The 20,355-nt window shown below is 51.4% G+C and overlaps 6 protein-coding genes across 6 annotated transcripts; 4 read left to right on the top strand and 2 right to left on the bottom strand.

The window, feature by feature from the left end:
• Nucleotides 1–774: 774 nt before the first annotated feature.
• On the top strand, nt 775–4,485 carry PV08_10796 (uncharacterized protein; the record flags this gene model as incomplete). Its single annotated transcript, XM_016385110.1, has 1 exon — nt 775–4,485. The coding sequence occupies one exon, from the start codon at nt 775–777 to the stop codon at nt 4,483–4,485; it is 3,711 nt and encodes a 1,236-aa protein (XP_016231712.1).
• Nucleotides 4,486–4,999: 514 nt separating this feature from the next.
• PV08_10795 (endoplasmic reticulum vesicle protein 25) lies at nt 5,000–5,848 on the top strand (the record flags this gene model as incomplete). The annotated part of the gene is made up of 4 exons (XM_016385109.1): nt 5,000–5,200; nt 5,278–5,404; nt 5,462–5,762; nt 5,830–5,848. The coding sequence occupies 4 exons, from the start codon at nt 5,000–5,002 to the stop codon at nt 5,846–5,848; spliced, it is 648 nt and encodes a 215-aa protein (XP_016231711.1).
• Nucleotides 5,849–6,682: 834 nt separating this feature from the next.
• PV08_10794 (uncharacterized protein) lies at nt 6,683–7,472 on the top strand (the record flags this gene model as incomplete). Its single annotated transcript, XM_016385108.1, has 2 exons — nt 6,683–6,699; nt 6,779–7,472. 2 exons carry the CDS (start codon nt 6,683–6,685, stop codon nt 7,470–7,472), a joined length of 711 nt encoding a protein of 236 aa, XP_016231710.1.
• A 638-nt stretch (nt 7,473–8,110) lies between these two features.
• Nucleotides 8,111–10,148, bottom strand: PV08_10793 (uncharacterized protein; the record flags this gene model as incomplete). The annotated part of the gene is made up of 5 exons (XM_016385107.1): nt 8,111–9,530; nt 9,585–9,636; nt 9,683–9,815; nt 9,864–10,069; nt 10,121–10,148. 5 exons carry the CDS (start codon nt 10,146–10,148, stop codon nt 8,111–8,113), a joined length of 1,839 nt encoding a protein of 612 aa, XP_016231709.1.
• A 945-nt stretch (nt 10,149–11,093) lies between these two features.
• Nucleotides 11,094–13,116, bottom strand: PV08_10792 (uncharacterized protein; the record flags this gene model as incomplete). The annotated part of the gene is made up of 4 exons (XM_016385106.1): nt 11,094–11,344; nt 11,395–12,643; nt 12,696–12,781; nt 12,837–13,116. The coding sequence occupies 4 exons, from the start codon at nt 13,114–13,116 to the stop codon at nt 11,094–11,096; spliced, it is 1,866 nt and encodes a 621-aa protein (XP_016231708.1).
• Nucleotides 13,117–16,615: 3,499 nt separating this feature from the next.
• On the top strand, nt 16,616–18,418 carry PV08_10791 (uncharacterized protein; the record flags this gene model as incomplete). Its single annotated transcript, XM_016385105.1, has 1 exon — nt 16,616–18,418. One exon carries the CDS (start codon nt 16,616–16,618, stop codon nt 18,416–18,418), a length of 1,803 nt encoding a protein of 600 aa, XP_016231707.1.
• Between the last annotated feature and the right edge of the window lie 1,937 nt (nt 18,419–20,355).

Raw genomic sequence — 20,355 nt, 5'->3', positions numbered from 1 at the left:
CTTTGGGCTTAGATGGCCTCCCATAGCGGCCAGGGTTGATCCTCCGAATGAACCCACGGCTCACTAGGCCCACGGGTAGATGGTCAAAGCCAACTGGAGACGGGCCGCCTCTTCAGGCCCGTAAACTTACTCCAGAGTCGTCCACAGGTGCTCGCGGCAGACAAATCGAAGAGCTTAAGCTAGGTAAGGTGGTTCACTTCCAACTGCGCCGACGGTCCACCCTGATGCAGGCCAATGCAGGCGTAGAGACGGCGTCATTGCACCCCCCAATCATCCCATGTCCCAATTGAAACACCAGTCCGAAAGTGCGTGCCCAGGTGCGGATGTGTCGTCGGAGTCTGCGCAGCACTGCACGGCATACTACAGTAGCCAGCCTCTGAAAATGCACTCTTCGCTTCACAGACCCCGTACTCTTTACTCCTGAGTGCGACGTCCGACACCTTTCGCAAGTGGAATTGCAGCGATCCTATAATCGCTGCCGCTTCAATTTTACTTCCTCTCTCTCCACGTATCCTTTTGGGACGTTGTTCATATCCCTTCTGCGACCGCCTGCGCCAGCGAAAACCTGTAGCCACCGATCCCAAATATCGACCAGAGAGGCAAGAAAAGCTGTGACAAATTCGTCGAGTCTGCATCTTGACTCGAGCGGTCTCGCGTCCTTATATCCCTCCGTTTTACTCTGAGGCATGAGCATGGAGTATTGAAACTGCTCTTTAACGCGACTGTGACGACCATCTCGCTCGGTCATCGATACCGAGCGCTTTCTCCTACGCCATGGCTCGACGACCGCCAACCCTTGACTCTCCAGAAGTAACTCCCAAAGCCCCGGGTTTGCGCAGCATGGGTTCGTCATCAGACGTTCTCTCGATGTCTTCGAAATCAGCAAGAGCACTCCCTTACGCCAACCCTCCCCCGGCCTACGTCTCCGCATCCGAGGCCCAAAAGTTGATATTTGCCGAGTTGGAGCGGCAGGTCAAGATTACAGAGGGCGCAGTTGGCTTGGTCAATGGATTCTTAGATCAGATCCTCTATGATATTCTGGTGAAATCGCATTCTACTGCCTTGTGGGCCGTTCGCCCTGCGGTGCCTGCGGTCCTGAAGCAGAGACTTGGAAGGTCGGCCTTGCAGGCGGCAGACGAGGAGTTGCAAGACTACATTCCTGAAAACGAGATGGAAGAGATTCTGTCAGCTCCACCCGTCCTCGACCCGAAGGCCGATTTTGACACTGATCTGGCGTGGAAGTTGACTAGATTGCGCTGCATGGTCTATGCAAAGCTGGGAGATATGGAAGAAGAGGACGAAGAGGACTACTTGGAAGACATTGACCTCCGAGACCACTTCTCAACCGTACATGAGTCGGTGAGATCCTCGGCGACCATCTCACCTCCGACCGCTATCTTCCTGACGACGGTACTCGAATTCCTGGCGGAGCAAGCGCTGTGCATCGCTGCCCAGCATGCTACGAAGCGACACGTCGCCGCGTCAAAAGACACGTCAAACGAAACCATGCATGATGGCCCTATTTTGCTGGAGGAAATAGACATATCAGGGGTCGGGAAGGAAGGGCCCTTGATCAGACTTTGGCGCTCGTGGAAAGGCAGTGTTAGGAGCGCTGGTAGTATATCCTCACGACCAACCACGCCAAACGTCATGTCGCCTGTCAGTCCAGAGTCACCCAACTACGAATGGAGGTTTCCTGCCGCTCCTCCCATCTCGACGATTCAAGAAGAACAGAGTCCCTCACTGAAGCCCAGGCTCAGTCCACTACCGGCCGATGTCCCACTACCTCTCAACGAGAATGATATAGCGGAAATTGAAACCCCGGGTTTGGCTCGTGATGTTGATGAGAACGTGGATGACGGAGACCGCCCTACACTGGACGCACGACGACCATCGAGCATGTTAGTAATGCCCGGGAAATTTCCTGATGCTCCAGCTCCTGTTTCCAATGATGATCCGCAGAGACCCGAGTTTACGAGGCAAAGGTCGCACTCTCTACCCAACTCGGGCCCCACTCCTCCAATGCTCCTCTCCAAAGCCGAAGTCAACGGCAGGCTACTAGACCACGGCGCTACTAGTTCGCTTGAAGATTTACAGACCAAGGTAGACTACGTGGCACAGTCCAAGAGTGGTCCCGCCCAGACTCCAGCTCAACAAAGAGTGGCCAGATCGCCCACAAACACTGTTAGCAGCACTGTGGCTACAATTGCTGGAGCAATAAACGTGGAAGCATCCCGTCGACGAGCGCAATCTTCATTGGAGCAGAATGACCCGATAGTTTCGAGTGGCGATGCTCAACATGGCCTGGGCCTCAGCGCTGAACAGGATGACGACGAACGAGCTGGACCCATGGGCAATCCAGAAGGTGGAACCGACCCTGAAGACCTTGCATTGAGTTCAGGTGATGAGCACGATAGCCGAGACCCTCGAGATTCTGGCTTCGGGGTTGCTGGGGCCGAAGTCATTCTTCCGATACAAGGACACGTCGATGAGGAACATCGGCGAAGTGAGCGCGATACAATCATCGTGAGCACTCCTGGACAGGATAGTTTCCCCAGCTCGGCAGCGGCTCATTACGAAGAGTATGATCCTTACTCCACTCAAGACTCGGCCCAGCCTACAATGCCGCGTTCAACTCAAGAAATTGACAATGTGGCGGTCCCAGCGACGTCAACCTTCACAGGTCGAACTACGTCTCTAGAACACCGCACAGGCCGGTCACCTACAGATGTGCGATTCCCCCAACACCTGCCGACTTCCCAGCGGCCAACTGCTACAGATCATGCTCAAGATCACGTCCCTAGATTCGCTACCTCGTCTAATTTGGCACAAAGTGCTCATTCGAGGGCGACAAATGCCAATGGACCTTCGACTGCAGGCTCGCCGACGACTAGACGGCAACATATCCGGCTTCGCTCTGATGAAGACAACAGAGTCGAGGAATTAGAGATAGCCAAGAAGAGCTTGGATGTCTTGATCGACAGCGACGAAACCCTTCACTACACCCTCACCCCAAGACCCGCTCGAGATGTGAGTCAGACTTCGCGCACAATCCTTTCTACCGCTGATTCTTTTCAGGGAGGCAAGCCCAAAGCGAAAAGTCAGACACAGGAATTGGCAGATTTCTTCCGTACTACCGCACCACCTGGAGCAGAGCCTGTGATGCCCAAGTCTTCCCGCTCGGCGAAAGAGTCGCTGGGAGGTCTCAGGTCAAACCCGTCTGGTTCCCAGCCACCTCTGCCGGTAAACACCAGACCCCCATCGTCGTCCATAGTTCCCCAGTCTGCGAGCTCGTCTCCGAAGCCAAAGAATCCCCTCGGGGAACCACGTGATCCTAGAATGACACGCAACAACATCAGGGATCTCGCCGACTATGCTCGGTCCACGGGGCCGGAGAACGAAATGCAGCTCCCGAAGGCGCTGGTTGCCCGGCCAGGTACCGCTCAAAACACGGACTCGGTGGCGCCTGTCAATGATGTTAACGAGAAGCGTCCATTGACAAGCCCTGAGAAGCCTGCCAACCGTCTGAAGTTCCAGGCACGCGATGCTCGGGCGCCAAGGACTGCGGAGAGCTCGGATTTGATCGACTTTATTAGAGAAGGTCCACCTCGAGCCCCAGGAGAACACCGTATTGACCGCCGAGTTGCCCCTTTCCGTACAACAATGGATTCTGATGATCTCAATGCCCTGGCTCCGCCACCAGAGCTTGATGCCAATGGACGTAGATCTGAGGGAAGCGGTGTTGAGAGTGCGGTGACCGTCAAGTCGATGCCCTCATCCATGAGTTCTCGCACCGGTCTCCTTGACTCGACAAATCGAGCTGCTGGAAAAGCTACAAATGGAATCTCTTCAAGACAACCCGTGATTCCCGAAACAGACGGCATACCAAAGAGAAATCGCCGCAAGGTCCGTGACCCATATGCCATCGACTTTAGTGATGAGGAGGACGAGGAGATGGACGATGATCTGTTCCCTTCCAAACGCAAAACAGATGAAGAATCTCTGGTTGATTTTCTGCGAAACACAGCTCCGGGGCCTGGGATGGCCACGCAACCGATCCTTGGCGCGGTTGCAAGCCTCTCGCAGGACGAGGCCCAGGGCGACCTGAGACGGCAGTCGAGCACTTCCAAGTTGAAGGAGTACCTGCAAGGATCTACGCAAAGCAGGAACGGCACGAGCACTGGCAAGCCGAACGGCGCAAGAGCAGAGTCTCCCCACTTGACACAAATCGGTTCCAAAATGGACAAATATCGCCCAACGCAAGTCACTCACGCACCCCACGTGGACCGAAATAGAGCAAGGATGCGTGCAGAGCCACGGGACGCGACTGTCACGGCTGGCGGCGGTACCGCGGATCTGGCAGCATACCTGAAAAACTCAGGGCCCCCTCCTGGATCTGAGGAACCCGTCCAACGACTGGGTACTAACAAGGAGCAGGCGAGGTTCCTCAGGTTTTTCCAGCGCAGAGGAAGCGTGAAGAAGTGAGACCCTACAGTATTTCTTATGATGTGATTGATGACATGTATAATGCATACTCTCTTTTCCCTCTTGAGCGTATGCCGCCGCGCACTTGCGTGCCTGGGGAAGAACAAGGTTATCCCGGTGAGGCTGTTGTCTCCAGATTTTGTGTATAATAGCAATGGAGCGCCAGAAAATCGTGGTAATAGAGAATCAGCCACGTATATCAGCTTGAATCTCCGAGTCAGACTAGTTACGACTCAACAACAGCTGCATGGAACTTCTTCTGGGGCTTTGCCAAAGTCTTGATCGAGGGATGGTGAGGTAATCGCTCGACGCGGAAAAGGGGGTTAACATCACGTGTCCGTAGTTTAACACGGTGTTGCTGGCAATCTCCTGGATTCTCGACTCCGACCTGGCGAAACCCGCATGCGCAAAGTTTTGGAATTGTACTCAACATTTCCCCTTCATTCCAAGCCATTTGGCTCTCTTGTTTTGCTTTCCTAGGGCCGAGGAAAGCTTCCTACCGGCACCCCTCGAGATGAAGTCTTTTTTGGACCTCGCAGTCCTCCTGTGGCTTCTCCCCTTTTCTTATGCTTTGAAGTTCGAACTCCCTGCACATTCGGGCCACAGCGCGAAGAACGAGCGATGTATACGAAACTTTGTGACCAAAGACACGCTCGTCGTCGTCACCGCGATCGTCAGCGGCAGTAGAGGCGACGGACAGATGGTCAATATGCACGTACGTGGTCTCTGATACACACATTCCGGCGACAGACAGGGCGAGGATTTGTGCTGATGAATATACACTTGGGTTAGATCAAAGACGCTGTCGGCAATGACTACGGCCGGCCGAAAGATGTGGCGGGGGAGAAGAGAATGGCTTTTACGAGTCTGGCGGACACTGCATTTGACGTTTGTTTCGAGAATACCTTGGTTGGGCGATGTTGGTCTTCCCCGATCCACCCCCGTGTCGTTTCCCCTGGCTGACAATCTCGGACAGCGCATGTGCAGAACCCATCTCGCCACGTCGAACTCGATATCGACATCGGCGCCGACGCGCGCGACTGGTCGGCGATCCAGGCCTCGGAGAAGCTGAAGCCCGTTGAAACCGAACTGCGGCGGATCGAGGAGACGGTCAATGAGATTGTGCAGGAACTGGAGTATCTACGACTTAGGGAGCAGAAACTCCGAGACACGAACGAGAGCACGAACGAACGAGTCAAGTGGTTCGCTCTGGGCACAATGGGGATGCTGGTGGGCTTGGGTGCGTGGCAGGTTGTATATCTGCGAGCTTACTTCAGGTACGTTGCTGCATCGACATGTCCTCGGATTCTTGGATCCAGATACTGACACCCGTGCCCTCAATAGGTCCAAGCACCTCATCTGATCGCCCTTGCAACGACGAAGTCCGGTTCTCCGTGTGTCAAAAGAATTATCATCCTCCAAAAACTATGCTGGGAAGGAACGAGGGATGTAATGATGATGACCCCTGGTTTAGATCAAAAACAAAAAGTTCACATTGACGTGGCATCATCAGAATAAGTCTATTTCTCCATGCCACAGCAGAAGCGCAACCTGGGAAAGTACGTGGGAGTCGGCGGCATTCTCATGGTAGAGCCTTGCTCAGAACCGTGCCGTTGTCGATGAGTGAGACTGGCAAGTTGTCGGAGGCATTCGGTACTGTCAATTTCACACAGAAAAGGTCACAACTCACAACTCGTACGCGGAAAGTGCGTCTCTCTCAATCGATTGCATTGTTCCCAGCATTCGCTCTTCACGCTCGATCAGACATCACCACTGGCCCTCGCCATGCTGAACGCCAAATGCAGTAACGTCGCGAGTCTCGGGTTGATCCAAATCTGAACGAACTCTGGTACTGACTCGAAGTCGGCGTCACCGTTGTTGGTTGCTGACAGTAGGACTTTGAGACTCCTCCTAGTACCGAATACCTCCACCTAGCTGAACAAACATACCATCTCCCATTGCTGATAAGTGTTAAGATTCTTCTATCCAGATCGTAGCAGAGGGCATCTGTGAAGCAGCCAGGTCTTCAAACCACATTGACTCTCATATTCTCTTCACTCTTTCTCCATCCCCACACTCAACAAGTCCCATCTCAGACACGATGTTTACTTACAACTGAACGCTCCCACTCATCCATCCTAGATCACCTACTACTCCAACATCATTCATTGATCTTCTGACGTGTCGAGTCGCCGACATGGCCACACCACCGAGGTACGTTGCACGCTCAAGTCCTGACATGCGCTGCCCTTCTGTACTTGCAGTCTAGGCCAAAAAGGCTGACCGTCTCTAGCACAGTCTTCTCCTCACCCATCGTGACGGTCCTCGTCGGCCCTGGAAAAGCCCCGTACAGCGTCCACAAGGACGTTCTGGTCCAAGCAAGTCCCTTCTTCGCGGATCGTCTGGCCCAAGGCACGGCTAACAACTCCACAACCAACGAAGTCACCTTTCCCGATCCTGATGTCACCCGTGAGCCCTTCATCAGTTTCATCTACTGGGCATACTACGGCACCATAGACCCGAGACAGCTGAATGTCTTCGGCTCGGTCTGGCTCAAACACTCTTGGTTGCTGGCATACAAGCTCCGCATGCCGCAATGGCAGAATCGCATCATCGACGCTCTGATCGACACCTGCTGGAAGAAGAGACGGGTCGAAATCAGCGAACTCGCCTGGTTGGTCAACCATGTACCTAGACACAGCAACCTGTTCAGACTTGCTTTGGACCAATTTGCCTACGACATCTCCGACAAAGGCGTCAAGTACGATGACAAGGAGCTGAAGAGGCTGTTCGACACTTCTTCATTCTCAATCTGTGACATCTTGCGTACCATTGCCGGCATCGCGAAGAGCGAGGAGCCCATAGCAGACCGTAAGAGGTACTATGAACCCGAGAAGGCTGAGAAGGTTGAGGAAAAGAAAAAGAGAAAAACGGAAGACACTCAACCTTCCGAGGGTACTACGATCAAACGGCCCAAGTCAGACTGAGGACATTCCGAAGACGAGGGACAGACCGAGTTGCCGTTATGAGATAGAGCAGGAAAGAAGAGACGTGGACAGCAAGCAAAAAGTGCATGTGAGGCCGCAGGAAGTCCCAGAGAAGGGCCCAACTGTCATTCCAACTGCATTTGATGCGTGACCGAGCCGAACTGATGGGTGAATCAAGCTGTGCACACTGCTTGGTGGCTTCCGCCTACTAGTGTGGGAAGAATTCTGCTTTGAGGCGAAACAAATAGAAACGTTTCCACTTGAATTCCATTGCATTAAAACACGATATACGGAAGCCCATGCCCATGCCCACGCCTACTCATTCGACGTAAAAGTACGAGTGATGATGCTCGAGTCCTGGAATCAGTTGAACTCCTCGATTGCAACCCCTCGCCCCCTCAGCCGGTAGAGAGAGAGAGTCTCTAAAATAGGAACACTCATCCATGCATTTCGCCCGTCGTTAGCCACTGCAACTCCCTGGAACACCCAACCCATGAAACTCCGCCCATCATTCAATCATAATAGCTTGCTGGTCTTGTCCGTGCTGACCACAAACCGTCAACCACCTCAAAACATTGCCGTGTCGTCAGGAGTACACTTGAATGCTCGGGCAGAGGTAAAGTGTGACGCTAGGGCCTTCACGCAAGGGGAGGTAAAGCTGCAAGTCCGATCACTGTGCCAACGGCTCCAATAGCCACACCAGCAATCGCTGCCACGACGAGTTTCACGGCATCGCTAGTACCATTTCCTCGTGGCTCCGTAACACTGACCACGCCCGTTTTCACCTTCTTTCGAGCTGGCTGATCGTCAATCTCTGTGCTCTGAACCGGGATGTCTGCGAGAGGCGAGCTGGAGGGACTCTCTTCTCGGGCCTCAGCTCCTGCATCATTGACAAGGTCAGGGTCAGGTTTGGCCGTCTCCCAAAGGTGAAGAAACTCATCAGCTGTATGTACAGAGAGGTTGTCCGACGACAAATGATCTGCTTTTCGCTTGTGGGATTGCTCCGGTTTCAAGACATGGTTTCCCGCGGAGGCGGGCACTGGCTCGGCGACGGCGAGGACTCTGTTAGGGTCCAGCGGTGGTAGCGTCAAGGCGGTGCATGGGGAACTGCCAGCCCATTCCCGATGCCACGGAGGAGTTTCTTTAACGCACCCTGTTGGAGGCCCTGTGTGAAAATCGTACAAAACAGAATTGTGACCTGCCCATGCGGAAATCGAGCGAGTTTCTGGGTAGTCAGCAGGGAATGTTTCGTGGGTGGTGGCCGAGGATTGAACAAATGGTGGAGCCCGAGGCATCTCGCTGGTCGACGACTTGGCCATCGCCGCATCCGATGGACTAGGTGCTCGATGTGCATGTACTCTGTCTTGAGGGAGCGCCAAAGTGTCAAGACGAGTAGTCTTAGGTAACTCTTCAAGTGCCGATCTGATGGGCCGAGGGCCAAGGGGGTCGGCTTCTGTTGGAAGAGGACACCCACTGTTTGCATCATTTTCCCTTCCGTCTCGGATGGCATCAAGGCATCCTGAAGACCACATAATGACATCTGCTGGGTCGGTCTTTGAAAAACCAGGCGTGGCTGTCGGTTCATAATCAGCCTGCGCGGTTTGTGCGGGAATATCGGCCCCCATGTCGATGTACTGAGGAGCCACTTCTTTGCCTTCGACTACCTGAGCCGCATTGACAGGACTCGAGGTCGGACTATCAATGTTGGAGTCTTCGCTGCTAGACACATAGCTGTTGACGTCAGAGCTATCAGAGTCTGGAACACTGAAGGTGCGTGATAGTGAGGCCGTGACTTCAACACGTGGGAAGCAAAATGAGTCTTCCACGGCGTTGACCGCGGCATCCTCTTCTTCGTCTTCGTCAACCGTATCTGCTCGTTTCTCTCCAAGAGCGTTTTCAGCTACGACCACTTCTTGCTCCAATCCCGTATGTTCTTGGAAATTATTGAGTTCTCGTGGGTCGACATCGCTTCCGTATGCATCCTCATCGCTATATTCGGCGGAAAAGGAGTTGCGAGTTGGTTGGGTGGAAGCAGGATTGTCGTTGAGAGACTCGTCACTAGAAACACAGTAAACAAAATGCAAAGAAGTGAACCCTTAGCATTGTCCTTACTCATTTTCATACCACGTCCAGTCGACGGAAACCTTTACGGGTTTATAGAATGCTATCGCAGGATTAGAAAACGTCATCAGTGGGCTCTTAATACTCACATGGACCCCTGCTCACATCGGCGCCGAGGGTGATGATATCCTGAGGAGAGAGTTTTGCAGGTTCCTCGGTCTTCAATCGTCTACCGGCAAGGTGAGTGCCGTGCATAGAGCCGACGTCCGTGACAAAAATCTCCTAGGACATGTGAGCTTTTGCCTTCCCAAGACGGCATGTTCGGCATACTTTAGTCTCTGGATTGGCCGAGAATATAGCATGGTTTCTGGACATCACTCTTGAATCAAAGGTCGTGTTGCTCAGGCTGGGGATCAGGCCTTCATCGCTTGTCATGTTCCCACGTCCGATCTTGACGAACCAGTCTGGCGATGTGAGGATGACACGGCGCTGAGGGAAGGGACCATCGCTGTGAAGGTCTCGAACATGAAGAATCACTGCAACCAGTCAGTACACCGAGTGGCAGCATCATGGCTGAGACATCATACCGTATCCTGGCTGGGTTGTCGAGGCCATCGTGGGCTTGTCGTGGAGATAAGTCGCGACGTCTGAAAGGGTGAGATGGACTTGGAAGGCTGTGAGAGCGACCAGAGCCTTGGTGGACGACGTTGACCTGGGCACTGATGGAATAAAGCCAGTCTGGTGGATGGATCTAGACTGATGTTGAAGTGAAGTTGAGTCTGCAGGCACCCGGAGGGGATCGAGGAGTAGATGAACCAGTTTGTTGCTTCAGTCTCCGCAGCACCGTGAACGGTCCGCTCTGAAACAATAAGAGAGTCTGGGGTTCAAGAGGTCGATCGAGGCCTGGGAAGATGTCAAGGCAGTCGAAGCCCACCAAAAGGCATCTACTAGGCGACAGGCACGATGGAAGCCTTTGAAACAGGGTCAGAGTCTGGCCTTCGAGTCACGAAGTGGTTGTACACGCCGCAGGCTGCAATGAGGGGCTCGGAGTCACTTTACAAGCCCAAACAGGTTAAGTCCGTGGTCTTATCGTTATCGCATAATTGCCCCTAACCGTATCTACAAATAGCGCCCTACTAACCTAGCTAAATGCGGCGCACATCATTCCCAACTCTAGGGTCTCGTGTCGACAAAGACTGTATCGAGGGCATCTTCGACGAGGCTGAATCTATCGAGAGGTACTCCACAGTATTCTCTCTTAAAATCAGTCAAAAATCGTCTTTATCTCCAATCTTATTGTACACTGACATACTCCGTACAGCAGGACTTTTCTGTCGTCGATCAACGTCCTGCATTAGATCCACAATCTAACTGGGGATGTCGCCCACCCCATGCAAAAACAAAAGGCCCACGTCCCGAAGGCTAGCAAGGGATTTCGTATTACGTACAAGTAGAAGTCTCGCATAGATCCCTTCGCACAAGAAATGAGAGGAGGAGGAGGGGGGAATGCCTCACGATATGGATCAAGTCAATCGATGCATATAGTGTTCCGTCGCAGTCTTATCTCATCTGGGGCCCGCCGAGTCCGGCTCCTTCCATTTGTTGTAGACGAGCAGCGAGCTGAGGATATTTTTGCGATACTTCAAGTTGCGTTCGAGTGGCTTCGGCGTAGGAAAGTGCGTTGACGATCTCCCCTTCCGTTCTTGAGAGCTCCGCTGCGCGTTCAAAGTATTCCAGAGCTCTCACCACCTTGCCTTGCTGTAGCAGCAGTTGCGCCATGGTAGCAACCGCGATATCGCATTCGGGATCCACTATAAATCAGATTAGCATGTGCTTCACGTCTGTGCCGGACAAAACTTACAAACTAGTGCTTTCTCGCAAAGATCCTCGGCTGCTTTGAAGTCCTGCTTCCACTGGAAGAGAGCGAGTGCTTTGTTGATCAACGGCAGCACATTGATGGCTCCTGTGGGCTTTGTCTGCCGCTCCATCTCTATGGCGGTGTCGAATCTTTCGATAGCTTCTTGGTACTTCTGTTGGTCGAGTAACAGCTCACCGTAATAGTTGTACACGTCTGGGACCTTGTCAAAGTTCTTGATCGTTCTGCGGAAAGTGGCCATCGAGGATGCGATGGATCCCATCTTGTACTGAGTAACACCTAACTGAATGTGCGAGTAAATAAAGTCTCTGTCCAAGTCGATCGACTTTTGATAGTCCTTTGCCGCATCCGCGAACTCTCCAAGGATGAAGTGAAGCTGTGCGCGATGGTAGAAGATGTCTGGGTCGTCCTTGTTCTGAGATGTGGCTTTCTCGAAGTCATCTGAGGCCAGATCCTTATTGCCAAGCTCGAGTTGGACACTGGCACGTTTGATGTAGGCTTGAGTCAAAGCAGGTTGGAGTTCGATAGCCTTTGTAAGGTCCTCTAGTGCCAGCGTCGTATCACCTTCGAGATACAAAAAGGTAGCACGCATGTTGTGGGCGAAAGCCTCGTGTTCGCCGAGATCTCCAAGCTCCAGGGCCCTCTTGAACGCTGCAGATGCTTCGTCGTATCCTTCTGCGGTTCTCTTCTTCACAGCAACGAGTCCACGCTGGAGCTGGCCCTTGCCTGTATCCTCACTAAGATCCGCGCCTTCTTCCAGACCTGGGGGTGGTGGCTGCGGGCGGAAGCTCTGGAGGTAGTTTGAGACGAATGTAGCGCTAGGCAATTTATTCTTCTTTTCGGCGAGTATCGCCTTACCCTTCTTCTCAGCCACCTTTTTCAGTAGTCTCTCGACACTCTGCGCGCTATTTTCGTTCTTGAACCCATCGATAATGCAGCTAGCAGTGTAGTCGAGGAGAGCTTCGGAAAACAGGCCCAGGTGCTCGTACGCATGGGCTCGCCGATTCAAAGCCTTGACATATTCCGCATCCATTGAGATTGCCGCGGAAGTGTCTTCAACGACTTTGTCCCAATCACTAAGCGCATTGTAACAGGCGGCGCGGTTGGAGTAGTAGACGGGATCGGGCTTGCATAGAATAGCTTTGCCGTACAATTCAATCGCCTTGTTGTAGTCTTTCGAGCCGTACGCTTTGTTGCCCGCAGCCTTCAGCTTGCCTGCATAAGTTGCTCGTTCCTGCTTATTGTCAGCACTGCCACAAGCCGGTCGGGTTTGGTGCGATGCAAACCTCGGCTGTGAAACTCTCGACCGTTGACTCGTTGATCTCGGGCAGTTCGTGTTCGGTCTCGACGGTAGGAGGTTTTGGGACTGTCCCTGAATGTTGTTAATCCTGTCTTGCTACCTGTGAATGGAGGCGGGTTTTACTGACCAGTCTCAGCATCGTTAAGACTAATGCCATTCTTTTGTGCCTCTTCTGCGGCTTTCTTTTCTTTCCTTCGCTCTTTCTTGCTCTTTCGCTTTTCTGTAGGAGGGGACGACGGTGATGGTTTCTGACCGGAGAAGTAGTAGATAGCTCCAGCACTGGTGATAACCACGACTGTTCCAGCGATGGTATATGCAACTGCTTTGTTCTCCGAGACCCAGGTCGAGACGCGATCCCACAGAGAAGGCGCAGCGCGCGAAGCATCGATCGCTCTCGGCGCTGCCATAGTGACGACTAACGCACAAGAAAATTAAAGCCCGGAAAATGCAAACAATGTGGGAGAGAGACGGGGATAGCAAGGCGAAGTTGGAGCGTCAATGTCGAGGGTTCAAAAATGTTCCCGAAGCACAGACAAGGCAAATGCATCATCCCAGAAATCTGCAGATGCGGATTTAAGAGCACTTGGCCAATCAAGAAGCTCCATTTGATATGCATGTCTGGCTCTAAACTCGCCGGACTACGGTGACGCACAAATCCCCGATTTTTTCTGACTGAGAGAGCCATGCATTCACACATCTCAGGCACTCGAATACCTACCTATATTACTCGAGAACGAAAAACCTAACTGCCATACACGGTTTGATCTTAGTGGGTGAGCGAAGATGTATTCTGACTGTGCTTCATTCTGTTGGCTCGTTCTCCGTGCAGAGAGTGCCTGATCTATATACAGCAACATTGCAGGGAGAACAAGGCATTGATACCTCGAACGTCGAGGCACCCTGTCTGAGACCACAACACGTTTGACAACAGTGTCGGAATGAGCAATTGAGGCACACTGCTTGTGTTGTCCCAGAACGCATGAGGTATGCCTCGCTTTGTGTTCAAGTACGACATAGGTGACTGACGAGCATTACTGACTTTTATTGATGCACCTATCATTCTCGAAAGCATACTGCGGACATGTCGCATCGATGTATACATATTAACAGTCTGCTGCGCGACCTCGACCCAGGCCGACAGGTAGCGCAGTTGATACAAAGGTAATGAGTTATTGTCCGTATTCCCAAAGGCCCTCGGCCCAAACATGAGTAATGGCGACTATCGACCCACGTTGCTTGAGTCGTCAACTTTGAGCACAGGTCTGCTAGCCACATCCTCAAGCGACACCATCGGTACGCCACCATTTTCAAGTATCTGCGCTATCTTTGAGATATCAAGCCAGATAAAAGAACAGCATAGGTACTCAGGCCTATGCTTGTGGTGTGCTCTGCTTCGTTGATTGTCTCGAAGCGACATTTCGAGGTGGAACACTGCCGATGGTCGTTTCTGCTTCCCAAGACGCATTGACCCAGAATGTAAAGGACGCTCACCCATAAGATACTTCCATCGAGCTGGAAAGCACACCAACTATTACTTCTTGCAACTATACTTAATGGTGGAAGCGAACTTGAAAGGTTGAACTTAGGATATGCTGGTAGCTGTTTTCCGGACCGCGGTACGGCATCGACCATGTTGTCCAAATCGATCATTTTGAGTGCTCTGAAGGACTCGAAGTCCTTTGAATCTATCTAGACCCATATATATGTAATCCAGGGCAAAACGAGTGTCTTTCAGGGGCATTCTTGATTTCTGAGCATCTAGAGACTTGAGACAACAATGACATCCACAGAACGATGCCCCTGTCGATCTTGATGCCCAACAGGAGAGCCCCTACGTCAACAGACCCCCATCTAACAGAAGTCAGGCCATATCTCAGGCGATAAATGGCTTTAAGAGCAGCTTCATAAGAGATGTAAAGGACCTCCGACCTCGATAACTCTGATTGAGCCGAAACCGTCCACATTATCGAGTCGAGAAGCTTAGTCAAGCCTTCGTCCATCATGTCAACAAGCCCAAAAGGTAAGACGGTTCAGTCTTCGCCTTTTTATGGGGCGGCCTCTGCGAATCGCCGGAAGATCAATGGGAACTGCTTTGTGTATGCGAATGCATTGCCTTCGCCATCAGTCCGAACAATAGACACTTAAGAAGGTGCACATCGCGAAGTGCCAAAGCATGCCCAAAAACACCAAAAATTAACCATGCTTGCCCGACATTGTCGAGTCTCTCCGGTGAGTAGTAGTGGTTATCCAGATTAACCGGATCCAAGTCACTCGGCATCATGTGATCGACGAAGAAAGCAGCCCTAACAGGGATATCAAGCACGATATCTGGAACGAGTGGTACTAAGATTGGTGACCGTAAAGGATACGTAGACAGAGGTAGATAGTCCATGTTAACTTCTTGTGAACGCAGACTGTAAGACGACTGCCCTGCCACAAATACAAATCACTCATTGGGAGTACGTTCAGCCCTAGTGGTTTTGCTGAACGCAACAGAGCAGGTGGAGATGGTATAAAGTCTGGAAATTACTTGACCTCTACCGCAATGCCAGCCAGGCGGGATAATATTTGACGTTATTCTATTGGCCGTCGCATAACCTGGACTTCAACTTCTGTGATTCTCGGTCGAGGCGAAGTGGCAAATGTGACTTACTCGACTCGAGGTCTGTTTTGCGAAACTCACGCGGAAAGTAGCTTTCTGTCAGAGTCGTGCTGCGTTGTGAAATGATTAAAGTTCAGGCACAGTTAATGGCTGGAGGGGGTGTTTGCACATCAGCCGTCAGTTTAAGCTGAGATTCCAAGCCCACGGTGGGAGTGGCTGAGCAACTCCCAGAGCCTCCCTCAGCAGAAGATGATTGGGCTCCTTTCGCCTGACTACCTAATTATATGGGCTCCAGAGCTTAAGAAGGCAGACACGCTCGTCGCGCTTGAGCTCTGGGACGGTCACGTGCAAGATCACCACTACGCTTGGCATCGGCTACGTCACGTGAGTGAGCGTCAGCCCGACAGAAAAATGCCGTGTTCATGGAATCCTGGCCCTTCCTGAAACATGAAGCATTTTGACGCGTCAGGATGGAGGGACTGATGAAGGCATAGGCAACTCTCGCCATCCGCTACCACAACTGCAGATATTTCGAATCTTACTACCACTTCTCTAATTTGCACAGCCTTTCATGCTGCAATGCATGTCGACACGAGCACTTTCCAAATCCCTCCTTGCACGTGAGGCGTTGCTGCTTCAGCCTGAGACATCCTGAGGAAGCACTGCACGTGACTGGCCATGATGGCATTCGGCTTGATAGAGGAAGACCTTTGGCTAGTCCATTTTGTCTTGGCGTTTGGGAACTTTGGTGAGGCTTTGAAGGAGGCGGAGGCAGCTCTGAGGGTAGCTAAAGCAAGCCACAAGCAAGCCTTCAGCATATCCACGAACGCTCACTGGTACTCGCTGGCGGTTACGAGCTGGCAGTGCAATCATGCAGGCTTCCAAAATGTGCGCCATATCAGCTGTTATGAGTAAACGCTCACGTGAATCAACGTCTCGCATCATTGATCGCTAAATTGAAACTCTGCTCATCCCTCCAATACATTCTGCAATGCTCCTTGAAGACCAAACTTCTTGAAACGAGCCTGAAGCTATAGAGGCGTAAGAAACCAAAGGTGCCAGCTACGAAAAGAACGACGTTCAGCAGTCCAAGCTGAAGAATTCCGGAGCCTTATCGTCCTCTGTCAACTTCCGGAACATATCGTCCATGTTCAGATTGCTGCAACATCCAACTCGAGATTATTTTTCAATTTGCCGGCTCTTTCGAACCCCAAGTTTGCGAGAGTACAAGCAACAATCACGCTGGAGACTATTTACAACGTTCGCGCCTCAGCAGAGCCTGAGCAAGCCTTTCAGATCTTATTATGAGACTACTGGACACAAGGACATTCGAATTCCGAGAGTTCTATGATAGTGTACCCAGATACGCAATCTTGTCTCACCGTTGGGTGCAAGAGGAAGTGTCTTATAGGGACGTTGAGACTGGTCGACACCAGTCTCTTCGAGGATGGATAAAGATACGAGCCTTCTGCGCGCTGGCTAGTTCGCGCCGACTCTCGTATGCGTGGGTCGATACGTGCTGCATCGACAAAAGTAGCAGTGCCGAACAAATGGAAGCAATCAACAGCATGTACAGATGGTATGAAAATGCCGAAGAATGCTATGTTTACTTGAGCGACGTGCGGGCGCCAAGTTTGAACTCGCGCGAACACCAAACAGAGTTTGCGGAGAGTGCCTGGTTTACCCGTGGATGGACGCTACAAGAACTGATCGCTCCTTCAAAGGTATTCTTCTATAATTACAGATGGGACTATCTCGGATCTAGAGATACAATGTACGTATTTCTAGGGAACATTTCCGGAGTCGATGTCCAAGTTCTCTCAAAAAAGAAACAGCCTCATGAATGCACCATCTCGCAACGGATGTCTTGGGCCGCTCGCAGGGTAACTAGTCGATTGGAAGATCGCGCCTACAGTCTCCTAGGAATTTTCAACGTCAATATGCCCATGCTTTATGGTGAAGGCGAAAAAGCGTTCCGACGATTGCAGCAAGAGGTTATTAATCAGTCTGATGACCACACCATTTTCGCTTGGGGGAGCAGTAGCTTTGCGAAGACGGTTCTTGCTCCTGCCCCAGATTGTTTCAGAGGCCTGGAAAATCTTATGCGCATTCATCCAACAAACGACACCACTCTCGGCTTCAGCTTCGTGAACGCAGGCCTCTCGATCCAACTTCATCTTATTCCGTGGGCGATGAACACGTACCTGGCACCTCTACGTTGTGGATACTTTAAACACCAAGGTAACTCAACATCAGGAGTTTTCTTTCGAGGTTACAACAAGGCATGCATCTTCTTACAGCAAACCGAACATGATAACCAATTCGTCCGGGTTTCCGTGGGCGGTCGAGATCTGAAGGTGATCGATGGCGATGATCTAGCACAAATGCGAGAGCAGTTTGATATCCAACTGCGACATATCCTTGTGAAGCAACCCAATCTTTCAGACTTGGCCAATCTTACCGAGTCTTCGTTTTATGGGTTTAAATTTAATTTCAAGCACCCAAAAATGTTTGATTCAGGGAGCAAGCCCACGCCGGTCGATATGCTTTGCGGCCACGTATGGCAGCCTAACGACCCGGTCTTCGAGATTAAAAATGGAAGACGGCACACTGCCGGCATTCTACGCCTAAGTGGTTATCCTGGCCTTTATTTGTACCTGGGCTTTGATCTTGACTTCGGCCCGCTATGCTTGATCACGAGCCAAACGCCGCATTCTAGTGAGCGACAGCGTTTCAGTATTCTCCCGGACTTCACTTTGATTTCAAAGACCCAAGCGGACCAACTTCTCGACCTCAATTGGCTTCGTTTCCAGGTTCTCCAGAAGACCCAAGCACATGATACCATTCTCGCCTTCAAAGGAGAGCGAAACGGCCGAACGCAGATCGAGTGCCAAAGCCTCTCGCTTAGGCTTACTTTTGGCAAGAAGTATTCTCGAACGGTCGGCAAGCAAGCATGGTGTGTCACGTTTGAGTACATCCGTCCCACAAGCCCGGACAAACAGCCGAGCAGGGATGTCACAATTACTCCGCGGGACAGACCCACGTCTTACATAGTAGCTGCACCAGTACTAAACAGAGCACGCTCTGTACGACACTATAACGGTTGAGTTAGGAACGCAAGCGGGCCTCTGAGGTAGGTGTCCTCTCAAGTTGTTAGAGATCCTCTAAAGGGCAGGCCCTTATCAGCAGACCGTTGCTGGAGGATGGATCCTGGTAAAAATGATATTTCGATTTTGCATGTATTCCTACGCGAATGCTGGTGGGGATGATACCTACCTAGGTAGATAGGTACCTGTATTAAAGTAATGAATACGGACACCAAACTCGGCACCATGTTCCGTGTCACAATCGTGGTGCGACGGTAAAATAGCCTTTGGTACTTTCTGTGTAACTTTTGGCGCATCCGCCGCATAAATCAAAGTAGATATGCACAATACTAGAATCCACTTACACTGTTAAGTGATATCTGTTCTATGGCCCAGCAGAAGTTCCGTCGCTGGTTTGTATAGGAAATATTGTTGTTTTATCGAGAAAAGGCCCTCTAGCTCTCGCCCTCCCCTCTGTCTGTCTACTTAGCGCGCTTACCCGGACTGTCTAGATGGTCTACGATTTGTTTCTTCAAACGGTTGTTAATGCGTATCTATCCGGATTGGTTTTTGCAATCGCTAACGGTGACATACACGACTTCGTGGATAAGTGTCTGAAACCTTGACAGCTTAAAGGAGGGACGACCTTTGGAACACTACCACGACGTGGTCAGCAAAGCGAGCTGGCCATAAGCTGATGTTGAGGCTGGCTCATTTCCAGTTCAATATCGACTCCGGGCTGGCCGCGCAAGTGGCCCAAAGGCCGTTCCTTCTCTATACTCGAGGTGATGAGAGAGAACTGAGAAAATGGACAATTTAAAGCAGCTGCGGCCTGAATAGAATTTTGTGTCCCCTTACTTGAAGCATTTTCGAACGCTGGCCGGGAAAAAGGCGATCAGTCCCTACACTTGTGTGCGGCTGGTAGCCACATCCTGTGAGCCTTCCTGGTAGCTTTGGGATGGCTATGGTATAAATTAGGGCGCGCGATCTAGGTACCGGTAATGATTGAACGATAAACCACTCAAAGCACAGTCATTATGGCACTGTGTAATGCGGTATCAACGTCGCCAAATCTTTGACCAGCCTTTCAAAATGTTTACCATCCAGCACCAATCCAGATCTTTACTTCTTTTCCTACGTCGACTCCAACGATTTCCTTTGCTGGGACGTTCTGAAGATCCTCTTCTCATGCATCCATTGCGGCTTGGAGCACACGGGGACTTTAGCCTGGTCGAATGTGTTGGCACCCTTATTCCGCGATATGGGATTCTTTCATACACGTGGGGAGCGGAGCACGAGGAAGTCACCTTCAGAGACTTGGTGAAAGTAACGCGCAAGAACAAAGCCGGCTAATGAAAACTTGCCTGCTGCGGAGAGCAAGCTGAAAGGAATGAGCTCCAATACTTCTGTGCGGACACCTGCTTCTTTAAAAGATTGATCAACGTTGAGCTCTCGGAGGCCGTCCACTCGATGTTCCGGTGGCACCACAATGTAGCTAAATGCTACGTGTATTTGTCCGATGTTTCGATTAGCAACTCAACCAGAAACGACCAGTCATTTCCGCAGCCTTAAAGTCTAACCTCCCGCCGGAGCAGATGGCTTCCTAGAGGATGGACGCTCCAAGAAACTTTCTTGGTCCGACCTGTGTCGAACTCTTTTCGGTAGTGGGCGAATTACTCGACGACAAAAGCTCAATGGTGCAAGAGATTCATGACATCCGGACTCAATTCCCAATCGTGCACACTATTTTTCTATTCATGGCGCCTTGATTAGGCCGCAAAGGTTGTCCAAGGAAAGACACTAGTTCCAATCATGAGCCTGCGAAAACCTACGAGCAGATTTTGATCCATCTTTGTGATTCCATCAAGAGATCCGTTGACCTTGAATGAACCAGGCTCGCCTGTGAAGAATTGTCGAGAGGAAGACCTGAGATTCTGGCCTTGTATAGTATTGATATC

The sequence above is a fragment of the Exophiala spinifera genome (genome assembly GCF_000836115.1).
Source record: "Exophiala spinifera strain CBS 89968 unplaced genomic scaffold supercont1.8, whole genome shotgun sequence".
NCBI lineage: Eukaryota > Fungi > Ascomycota > Eurotiomycetes > Chaetothyriales > Herpotrichiellaceae > Exophiala > Exophiala spinifera.
Note: the sequence above shows the minus strand (reverse complement) of the source record. Positions and strands in the feature narration are given on the sequence as shown.